Genomic DNA, 12,133 nt, shown 5'->3' with positions numbered 1-12,133 from the left:
CCCAGCTGCTCCTGGACTCTGTGTCCTTTCCTCCTGACAAGGTGGAAAAGTTTCTGTCAACCCTCAACTCTGATTCTGCAACTGGACCTGACGGCATCAGCCCACGGGTCCTAAAATTCTGTTCTCCCACTCTTTCACTCTCTCTCTCTGTTCTCTTCACCCTCTCTTTTGCTCAAGGTCATCTGCCATCTGCTTGGAAATCAGCCAACATCGCCGCTTTGCACAAAAAAGGTGCAAAAACAGATCCTAGCAACTACAGACCAATCAGCCTTCTCCCAATTATCCGCAAAGTCATGGAATCCATCATTGCTTCAGATATGAAATCTTTCCTCTTCTCCAATGGCTTGATCTCTGATCATCAATTTGGTTTCAGACCTGGTCACTCTACTCTGGACATGCTGCTTCTGCTTTCTCAAAAATGGATGGAGGTCCTCAATGCCAAACAGGAAATTAGAGCTGTCTCCCTTGACATATCACGTGCCTTCGATATGGTCTGGCACCCCGCTCTGCTCACCAAACTCTCCTCCTTCGGTATCCATGGAAATCTCCACGCATGGCTGGTGGACTTCCTCTCTCGTCGTAGTCAACGTGTGGCCCTGAATGGGTTTCTCTCATCTCCTCTTCCTGTTCAGGCTGGAGTTCCCCAAGGCAGTGTTCTGGGCCCTGTGCTTTTTCTGGTTTTCATCAATGATCTCTCTGACTCTCTTGAAAATCCTCTCTATCTCTTTGCTGATGACTCTACTCTCTGTCGCTCCATTCCTCATCCCTCAGATCGGCAGTCTGCAGCCTCCTCACTCTCCTCAGACCTGGACAAAATCACAGACTGGGCAAACAAGTGGAACATGTCTTTGAATCCTGACAAATCTCACACTCTTACGATGTCTCTCCGAAAAGACCGACTGGACAACCCTCCCATCCACTTTCTGAATAATCCTCTCCAAGAAGTTCTGTCACTCAAGCTTTTGGGTCTCACTATCTGCCATGATCTTTCCTGGGAAAACCACATTTCCAATCTGGCCTCCAAAGCCAGTCGCCGACTGGGCATCCTCCGTTGTGCGAGGTCCTTCCTTGGTACACCTGAGCTCCTCACCACATACAAGGCTTTCATCTGCAGCTCAATGGAATACTGCTCTCCCCTCTGGGTTGGTGCTCCTGCCTCACACTTAGCTCGTCTTCACGCTGTTGAAACCAAAGCGTTCAGAATCATTGGAATCTCCCGCGATGAAGCTAATGCCAAGGGCCTTTCACTCACTCACCGCAGGCAGGTTGGTGGTCTTTCCGTCTTCTACCGACTCCTCTCTGGCCTTGCCCCCCCCCCCCCCAGCTCTCTCTGGGCTCTGTCTCCCAAATATTCCTACAGGTTGCACAAGATCTGCCTGCAACCCTCTTATAGTTAAACTGCCAAAATCAAGACTCTCTGCTCACCTTCACTCCTTCATTCCTCTTTTCTCCCGCCTCTGGAACAAACTCCCTCACTCTCTTCAATCCCACTCCACCCTCCAGGTCTTTAAAACAGCTGTTCACCACCATCTCTTATCTTCCCCCATCCAAAACCTTGATCTTTTCTACCCCCGCTAATTTCACCCCAAATCCACTTTTTTGAAATACCAACTTCTGTCCTGGAAGTCCTTGGTGTCCTTGTTTTATACTTCTCCCACCCCCCCCCCCCCTTCCCACGCCTCCTCCCCCCAAGCCCTCTCCCTCCCACACATCTCCCTGCTCTCAAATGTTATGTTTGTGTGCTTCCCCTTCTCTCCCCATCTTGTCTTCCGCTCCCTCTTTTTATATATTTTGTTTGACTGGTTGATTTGTTTGTGAAATAAATGTTAGCTTTTTCACGAGCCTCGATTCAGTATCCCCAAAAAAAAAAAAAAAAAAGAAGCTATGCAACAATTATTTAGAGAATATAAATTTATGATGTCATCACTCACGTGGTCTGGCAGCCATATTGGATTAAAAAAAAAAGAAACGTTCAAAAACAGAAGAGTTGGCTCACACCAAGTTGACTGCGCAGGGTAAGTATTCTATGAATGCCATCTAGTTTAAACTAGTGTGTGGTGCTGTGCACACACGACTCGATTGCCAGAGAGGTAGGCCACAACGCGTGGATACAAACAAGAGTCTTTATTACAAGCTCGCATATCAGCACTGGCCACTGGGCGGGCTCGACCTTAGAGCCCGCATATATGTCCCGAGGCCACGCCTTGCCCCCGGGCGTGGCCGATCAGCCGAAAGGCGGGGCATGTATCTCAGTTCCCCGCCTAGACGCTCGCGCCACCCACTGGTGCGCGGAATTATTGACACTTGTGCCCGCCACAAGTGAATAATTAGTTTTATTGACTTTATTTGTCCTATTACTATTAGTATAAGTATTAGAGTCCGGTTCTTCTTCGCCCTCACATGTTGGTGTACACCTGGGTCTGGCCAGGTAGATGCTCTCTCTGCAGAAGTGAATTGTGTTAACTTCTCAGGGCACACCATACAATTCGATGTTTGGTCCACATTCGTGCTTCTTGGAATTAAATAACCAAAGATTGTCAATTCCATTGGCGGAGGCTCCATTTATTTATTTATTTATCTTGATCCCTCCCCTCCCCAGCACAGATTTTCTGAAAAATCAACTCCAATAATCCAACTGGCATGTCAAACATCAACTCCAAGAATTTTTTTTTTTGTTTTGTATACAGGATCGAGGCTCGTGAAAAAGCCAACATTTATCACACAAAAAAATCAAACAGACACAAAACATATAATAAGTGTAGCGGTAGACAATATGGGGAGAGAAGGGGAAGCACAAACACAACATTTTAGAGCAGGGACATCGGGAGCTCTGTGAGAAGGAGAGGGCTTGGGGGGAGGATGCGTGGGAAGGGGGGGGGGGGGTGGGTGGGGTGGGAGAAGCATAAAACACAAGTACACTGCAAGGACTTCCAGGAAAGAAGTTGGTATTTCAAAAAAGTGGATCTGGGGTGAAATTAGCAGGGGTAGAATAGATTAAGGTTTTGGAAGGAAGATAAGACATGGTGGTAAACAGCTGTTTTAAAGACCTGGAGGAGTGGGATTGAAGAGAGTGAGGGAGTTTGTTCCAGAGGCGGGAGAAAAGAGGAATGAAGGAGTGAAGGTGAGCAGAGAGTCTTGATTTTGGGAGGTTAACCATAAGAGGGTTGCACGCAGATCTTATGCGACCTGTATGAATATTTGGGGGACAGAGCCCAGAGAGAGCTGGGGGAGCAAGGCCGGAGAGGAGTCGGTAGAAGACAGAAAGACCACCAACCTGCCTGCGGTGAGTAGGTGAAAGGCCCTCGGAGTTAGCTTCATCGCGGGAGATTCCAATGATTCTGAAAGCTTTGGTTTCAACAGCGTGAAGCCGAGCTAGGTGTGAGGCAGGACCACCGGCCCAGAGGGGAGAACAGTATTCCATTGAGCTGCGGATGAAAGCCTTGTATGTGGTGAGGAACTCAGAAGTGCCCAGAAAGGACTTCGCACGACGGAGGATGCCCAGTCGGCGACTGGCTTTGGAGGCCAGATTGGAAATGTGGTTTTCCCAGGAAAGATCATGGCAGATAGTGAGACCCAAAAGCTTGAGTGACAGAACTTCTTGGAGAGGATTGTTCAAAAAGTAGATGGGAGGGTTGTCCAGTCGGTCTTTTCGGAGAGACATAGTAAGAGTGTGAGATTTGTCAGGATTGAAAGACATGTTCCACTTGTTTGACCAGTCTGTGATTTTGTCCAGGTCTGCAGAGAGTGAGAAGGCTGCAGACTGCCGATCTGAGGGATGAGGAATGGAGCGGCAGAGAGTGGAGTCATCAGCAAAGAGATAGAGAGGATTTTCCAGAGAGTCGGAGAGACCATGAATGAAGATCAGAAAAAGCACAGGACCCAGAACACTGCCTTGGGGAACTCCAGCCTGAACAGGAAGGGGAGATGAGAGAAACCCATTCAGGGCCACACGTTGACTACAAATAGAGAGGAAGTCCGCAAGCCATGCGTGGAGATTTCCCTGGATACCATAGGAGGAGAGTTTGGTGAGCAGAGCTAGGTGCCAGACCGTATCGAAGGCATGTGATATGTCAAGGGAGACATCTCTAATTTCCTGTTTGGCATTGAGGACCTCCATCCATTGTTCAGACAGCAGAAGCAGCATGTCCAGAGTAGAGTGACCTGGTCTGAAACCAAATTGATGGTCAGAGATTAAGCCATTGGAGAAGAGGAAAGATTTCATATCCGAAGCAATGATGGATTCCATGACTTTGCTGATAATTGGGAGAAGGCCGATTGGTCTGTAGTTGCAAGGATCTGTTTTTGCACCTTTTTGGTGTAAAGCGGTGATGTTGGCTGATTTCCAAGCTGATGGCAGATGACCTTGAGCAAAAGAGAGGGTGAAGAGAACAGAGAGAGGGAGTGAAAGAGTGGTAGAGCAGGATTTTAGGACCCTTGGGCTGATGCTGTCAGGTCCAGTTGCAGAATCAGAGTCGAGGGTTGACAGAAACTTCTCCACCTTGTCAGGAGAAATGGACACAGAGTCCAGGAGCAGCTGGGTTCAGAGACATCCTGAAGGAGGAAAGTATCTGTTCAGCAGATCAAGTCTGGTTTGTCAGAAAGAACCTGTATGGAGAGATCAGTCAAGTTTGAGCGAAGGCCCCGGATGTTTGAGGTCCATACCGTTAGTGAAGAGGAAGGGGGAGCATCGGATAAAGAACAGGGGGGCTGGGGGGGGGAGCGGTAGGGTAAGATGTGGAAGAGGAGGAAGAGGTAGAAAGAGCTGTTGAAAGTGTGTCAGAGATTTCAGAATAGCTACGAGAAAGGGAAGGACGGGGCGGACAAAAGGTTTGATGGTGATTGGGTGAGGCACAGTGAGGTGTTATTTGAAGGGGTGGGCAGAGCGAGGCAGAAGGTTGTGGAAGATGGAGGTGAGAGTTGGAAGGGGGAAGAAGTGGCGAGGATGCTTTGAGGAGAATGGGTGAGAGGGGGGAAATGGAGAAAAAATGAGGGTGGTGAGACTATAAGGGGAGGGGCGAGAAGGAGTTTATGAGGGGAGGGGTTAGGGGGGAGTTTAGGAGGGAAGGGGCAAGGGGGGGGGGGGTTTAAAGGGATGGGAGATGGGGGAGATTTGGAGGGGAGGGGAGAGTTTGGATTTTAGAAAGTGTTGTACGATTAATGGGACACGAACATTTATTGCAAAATGAGTTTCTTGTTTCCTTCGAGTTTACGTTTGAGGACGCTGGAGGAGGGGTGGAGTGCAGGAGAGTTTATGGAATGTAGAAAGGAGGAGCTGTAAGAGATGGATTTTTTTTTATAATGAACAGATTTGGTGAGCAAGTCGAAAGCAACCTTTTAAAGAAGAGGAAGAAAAAAGTGTTATAATATACGACAGAATACAGCACTTCAGGGGAAAGTTTAAACATTTTAAAATTGAACAGGGAAAACTATCTGGGGAATAGGGTGAAAAGGGGGGTGAAATCGGGGTGAAACACGTGGTCGAAGAACGAACGAACGAAAAGAACAAAGAAGGAAATGTTTTGTTTTTTTTTTTGTTTTTTTTTTGGTTAAGATTTTAAACAAGGAAGTATGGGGTGAAAAGACTGGGAAAAACTGAGAGAACGAGAGGAGATGGACCACAATCGACTGCTGAGAGAAAACAAAGCCTCAAGGTAGGAAGCTTAAATAACTAGGCCGCAAATAACGCTGCACAAAATACTCGACTATTTTATACAGGTATGAAAGATTAACATGGAGAATCTTCCAAGGGACACACTACAGGTACACACACGTAAAATAAATACAGTTTTGACAAAAATACAATTGTGAACAATTACTTAACTTCGAGCATGCGTGAAGAGCGTGGACAGCTTTGAAAAACCGTGACCTCCCCGGCAAGATCCCGCGAGAAATCAAATCCAACTGGGATTCCAAAAAACAACTCCAATAATCCAACTGGGATTCCAAAAATCAACTCCAATAATCCAACTGGAATCCCAAAAATCAACTCCAATAATCCAACTGGCATCCCAAACATCAATGCCAATAATCCAAATGGGATTCCAAAAATCAACGCCAATAATCCAAATGGGATTCCAAAAATCAACTACAATAATCCAACTGGCATGGCAAACATCAAACATCAATAAATCCAACTGGAATTCCAAAAATCAACTCCAATAATCCAAATGGGATTCCAAAAATCAACTCCAATAATCCAACTGGCATTCCAAATAATCAACACCAAGAATCCAACTGGGATTCCAAACATCAACACCAAGAATCCAACTGGCATTCCAAATAATCAACACCAAGAATCCAACTGCGATTCAAAATATCAACTCCAAGAATCCAACTGGGATTTCAAAACATCAACTCCAAGAATCCAACTGGGATTCAAAACATCAACTCCAATAATCCAACTGGGATTCAAAACATCAACTCCAAGAATCCAACTGGGATTCAAAACATCAACTCCAAGAATCCAACTGGGATTCCAAAAATCAACTCCAATAATCCAACTGGCATTCAAAACATCAACGCCAAGAATCCAACTGGGATTCCAAACATCAACACCAAGAATCCAACTGGCATTCCAAATAATCAACACCAAGAATCCAACTGGGATTCAAAATATCAACTCCAAGAATCCAACTGGGATTCAAAACATCAACTCCAAGAATCCAACTGGGATTCCAAACATCGACTGCAATAATTCAACTGGGATTCTAAACATCAACTCCAAGAATCCAACTGGGATTCCAAACATCAATGCCAAGAATCCAACTGGCATTCCAAATAATCAACACCAAGAATCCAACTGGGATTCAAAACATCAACGCCAAGAATCCAAGTGGCATTCCAAATAATCAATACCAAGAATCCAACTGGGATTCCAAATAATCAACTCCAATAATCCAACTGGCATTCCAAATAATCAACTCCAATAATCCAACTGGAATTCCAAATAATCAACACCAAGAATCCAACTGGGATTCCAAACATCAACGCCAAGAATCCAACTGGCATTCCAAATAATCAACACCAAGAATCCAACTGGGATTCAAAATATCAACTCCAAGAATCCAACTGGGATTCAAAACATCAACTCCAAGAATCCAACTGGGATTCAAAATATCAACTCCAAGAATCCAACTGGGATTCCAAAAATCAACTCCAATAATGCAACTGGCATTCAAAACATCAACGCCAAGAATCCAACTGGGATTCAAAACATCAACTCCAAGAATCCAACTGGGATTCAAAACATCAACTCCAAGAATCCAACTGGGATTCAAAATATCAACTCCAAGAATCCAACTGGGATTTCAAAACATCAACTCCAAGAATCCAACTGGGATTCAAAACATCAACACCAAGAATCCAACTGGGATTCAAAATATCAACTCCAAGAATCCAACTGGGATTTCAAAACATCAACTCCAAGAATCCAACTGGGATTCAACACATCAACTCCAAGAATCCAACTGGGATTCAAAACATCAACTCCAAGAATCCAACGGGGATTCAAAACATCAACTCCAAGAATCCAACTGGGATTCAAAACATCAACTCCAAGAATCCAACGGGGATTCAAAACATCAACTCCAAGAATCCAACTAGAATTCTCAAACATTCCTGCATCTCGAGTGGAGTGGAGGGAAAAGTTTCCTTCGCATCGACAAGGGAGTGTAAATGGGTCACAATCTTGGATTTGATCCATGGAGTCATTTTGGTCGTTTTTAGATATTTTATTGATATTTATGTATAATCGATATTATATTAATGTTTGATGAAACAAGTTAGAGTGCGTTTTATTGTAAGGTACACGTTTATCTGTACAGGTGAAAGAGCCATTTACTGTAAGGTACACGTTTATCTGTACAGGTGAAAGAGCCATTTACTGTAAGGTACACGTTTATCTGTACAGGTAAGAGAGTCATTGACTGTAAGGTACAGGTTTACCCGTACAGTTTAAAGAGCCATTTACTGTAAGGTATAGGTTTACCCGTACAGTTTAAAGAGCCATTTGCTGTAAGGTACACGTTTACACGTACAGGTTAAAGAGCCATTTACTGGAAGGTACACGTTTACCCGTACAAGTTAAAGAACCATTTACTGGAAGGTACACGTTTACCCGTACAAGTTAAAGAGTCATTTACTGTGAGGTGCACGTTTATCTGTACAGGTTAAAGAGCCATTTACTGTAAGGTACACGTTTATCTGTACAGGTTAAAGAGCCATTTACTGTAAGGTACACGTTTATCTGTACAGGTTAAAGAGTCATTTGCTGTGAGGTACACGTTTACCTGTACAGGTTAAAGAGTCATTTTAATGAGGTACACGTTTTGCTGTGAGGTACACGTTTACCCGTACAGGTTAAAGAGTCATTTGCTGTGAGGTACACGTTTACCTGTACAGGTTAAAGAGTCATTTGCTGTGAGGTACACGTTTACCCGTACAGGTTAAAGAGTCATTTGCTGTGAGGTACACGTTTACCCGTACAGGTTAAAGAGCCATTTGCTGTGAGGTATACGTTTACCTGTACAGGTTAAAGAGTCATTTGCTGTTCGGTACACGTTTACCCGTACAGGTTAAAGAGCCATTTGCTGTGAGGTACACGTTTACCCGTACAGGTTAAAGAGTCATTTGCTGTGAGGTACACGTTTACCCGTACAGGTTAAAGAGCCATTTGCTGTGAGGTACACGTTTACCCGTACAGGTTAAAGAGCCATTTGCTGTGAGGTATACGTTTACCCGTACAGGTTAAAGAGTCATTTGCTGTTCGGTACACGTTTACCTGTACAGGTTAAAGAGTCATTTGCTGTGAGGTACACGTTTACCCGTACAGGTTAAAGAGCCATTTGCTGTGAGGTACACGTTTACCCGTACAGGTTAAAGAGTCATTTGCTGTGAGGTACACGTTTACCCGTACAGGTTAAAGAGCCATTTGCTGTGAGGTACACGTTTACCCGTACAGGTTAAAGAGCCATTTGCTGTGAGGTACACGTTTACCTGTACAGGTTAAAGAGTCATTTGCTGTGAGGTACACGTTTACCTGTACAGGTTAAAGAGTCATTTGCTGTGAGGTACACGTTTACCTGTACAGGTTAAAGTCATTTGCTGTTCGGTACACGTTTACCTGTGCAGGTTAAAGAGTCATTTGCTGTTCGGTACACGTTTATCTGTACAGGTTAAAGAGTCATTTGCTGTGAGGTACACGTTTACCCGTACAGGTTAAAGAGCCATTTGCTGTGAGGTACACGTTTACCCGTACAGGTTAAAGAGTCATTTGCTGTTCGGTACACGTTTATCTGTACAGGTTAAAGAGTCATTTGCTGTGAGGTACACGTTTACCCGTACAGGTTAAAGAGTCATTTGCTGTGAGGTACGTGTTTACCCGTTCAGGTTAAAGTCATTTACTGTAAGGTACACGTTCACCTGTGCCTTGTACAAGTTATAGTGCGTTTTACTGTAAGTGTAAGGTACACGTTTACCTGTACCTTGTACAAGTTATAGTGCGTTTTACTGTAAGGTACACGTTCACCTGTGCAGGTTAAAGAGCCATTTACTGTATGAATGATAAACGACCTGATATCGATTCCTGTTCAAGCGCCAAGACCCTTTATCTTGTTGGGCGGTGTATGTTCAATGCCAAGTTTGTGCCGCGACGGCTCCAACGTGATCTTCCTCGTTTATGTTCCCCATGGAAGTTCCAGTGTTTCGGGACTCGTCAGTTCCCCAATTATGAGGAAAACGAGTCGCCGTGTATTCGAACATGGAGGTTAAAAGGTGCGGACACGTCCACGGTGTCCGAGTTCAGGTCACGGTTCGTTCAGGGACGTTTTGACTTTTATATAAAAACCCTTTGTGAGTCACATGACGGACGCAGCATAGTGTCGGACGGGACCCGGGACGTCACAAAAAACACATTAAAACACGTTCACGTCTCCTTTGTCGTGGTTTAACGTGGAAGGGGAGAGCGGAACGTAATGGTGGATGTGAGGAACACATAGACAAAGCGGGAGGAAGGAAGAGATAGACACGCGGGAGCGGAGGCGGAGGGGGCAGGACCCGAACGGATGGGACGGGACGGGGACACACTCCCAGGGACCACGGACAAGTCCACGGACGATAATCGCCGCCAAGACGGGAAGATAAGCGCAGGGGAGCGCGGACGCCCCGAAGCGTCTGATCGGGAGGGAGAGACACGTTTTCGTTTTGTCCTTGGACCTCCCCGCGTATGTCTCGGGTTCTCCTCCCTCAATGGCGCAGAAACGGATTCGCTTCCCAGGCCGACCGGCCACCCAGCGCCGGGCCCGGATATCGGGCGTCCCTGTCCCCGAAGCCGAGTCCGCCTCCATTTGTACGAGCTTGTTGCAGAACCTCGAACGCTTTCGGACATTCTTCGGAGACACGGACAGCGAGGTAAGCTCGGTCACGATCGGGGACGCTGGGAGAGAGGTTCGACGCGTTTCGGGCGGCCTCGGCTTGAGCCGCGGCCGCTCTTCGTGTGAGGGCTGTCGCACGCCATCGCGAGGAAAGTCCGTGGGTGCAGTTGGGGCCTAAAGGGTCGGCGTTGAGACGGCGCGGAACGGTCGGTCGGCCCAACTTTGGACATCTTGGTCTCGATCGTGTCGGAAAACCACTTGGTAGTCGCACTTGATGGACATTTACACTTGTTCGTCGGGTGCTGCACGTCCAACTGCCACTGCGATGTCGCCGAGGGAAAAAGGCGCGAATGAACCGTTAGGTTGTTACTAAATTTGTTTGAAATCCTCTCACGGCCGCGTACATGTTGTTTCCGGTTTGTTTTATGTTTTCCACATGACAGTCGAATGTAGTCCACATCACGACCGTACGTGTTCCACATGATTGGCCGTACTTGCTCCACATGATTGGCCGTACGTGCTCCACATGATTGGCCGTACGTGCTCCATATGATTGGTCGTATGCACTCCACATGATGGCCGTACGCGCTCCACATGATTGGTCGTACGTGCTCCACATGATTGGCCGTATGCACTCCACATGATGGCCGTACGCGCTCCACATGATTGGTCGTACGCGCTCCACATGATTGGTCGTACGCGCTCCACGTGATGGCCGTACGCGCTCCACATGATGGCCGTACGTGCTCCACATGATAGCCGTACGCGCTCCACATGACAATCGAATGTACTCCACATGATGGCCGTACGTGCTCCGTATGCCGGTGTACATGCACCACATGACAGTCGAATGTACTCCACATGATGGCCGTACGTACTCCACATGATGGCCGTACATGCTCCGTATGCCGCTGTACATGCTCCACCTGATGGCTGTACGTGCTCCACATGACGGCCGTACACGCTCCACATGACAGTCGAATGTACTCCACATGATGGCCGTATGTGCTCCGTATGCCGGCATCCATGTTCCACATGACAGTCGACTGTACTCCACATGATGACCGTACATGCGCCACATGAAGGCCATACATGTTCCACATGATGGCCATACGTGTTCCACATGATGGCCGTATGTGCTCCGCATGACGGCCGTATGTGCTCTACATGACGGCCCTACATGGGGGGTTGTTAACGAGCGTAGGAAAGATAATGGTTTTGGATTGGGGATGATATGATATAGTGGTAACCAACTGTCTTGAAGACCTGGAGAGGAGAGTGATATTGAAGAGGATGTGGAGGTTGATTCCAGTGGTGGAGAAAAAAGGAACGAATGGGTGGTGAGTAGTTATGCTGGAATTATGTAGTTTCACCAGAAAGGGGTTGATGGTGGACCGTGGGGAGGGGGGGGGGGGGGGTCAAAGCAGGGAAAGAGCATAGAGTGCGAGTCTGCGAGACCAGAATGGAGGCGGTAGAAGACAGAGACCACCGACCTGTCTACAATGGCGAAGCGATAGGCCTGTAGACCCAGCTTCATCGCGGTCGATTCCAATGATCTTAATGGCCTTGGTCTCTACTGCATCAAGCAGAGCAAGGTGTGAGGCAGGAGCACCAGCCCAGAGAGGAGAGCAGTACTCTGTCAAGCTGTGGATGAAGGCCTTGCAGGTGGATAGGAGTTCAGGTGTGCCACGATGCAGGATGCTTTGGAGGCCAACTTTTAAATGTTTCGGCCTTGTTAATGACCGAGTAAATGAAAGAAGACC

The 12,133-nt window shown here is 46.8% G+C and overlaps 1 protein-coding gene across 4 annotated transcripts in view; it reads left to right on the top strand.

Annotated features, from left to right (window-relative positions):
* Positions 1-9,997: 9,997 nt before the first annotated feature.
* Positions 9,998-12,133, top strand: part of LOC137421345 (uncharacterized) — a 303,203-nt gene continuing 301,067 nt past the window's right edge. For all 4 annotated transcript variants that reach the window (XR_013622345.1, XR_013622346.1, XM_068107313.2 and 1 more), the window contains exon 1: positions 9,998-10,407. Coding sequence is in view for 2 of the 4 variants with exons in the window: in XM_068107313.2 (XP_067963414.2) it covers positions 10,246-10,407 (162 nt within the window). In the remaining 2 variants the exon portion in view is untranslated. The remainder of the gene's footprint in view (positions 10,408-12,133) is intronic.

The sequence above is a fragment of the Myxine glutinosa genome, chromosome 2, assembly GCF_964187855.1.
Source record: "Myxine glutinosa chromosome 2, kmMyxGlut1.1, whole genome shotgun sequence".
In the NCBI taxonomy this organism is placed as follows: Eukaryota; Metazoa; Chordata; class Myxini; order Myxiniformes; family Myxinidae; genus Myxine; species Myxine glutinosa.
Note: the sequence above shows the minus strand (reverse complement) of the source record. Positions and strands in the feature narration are given on the sequence as shown.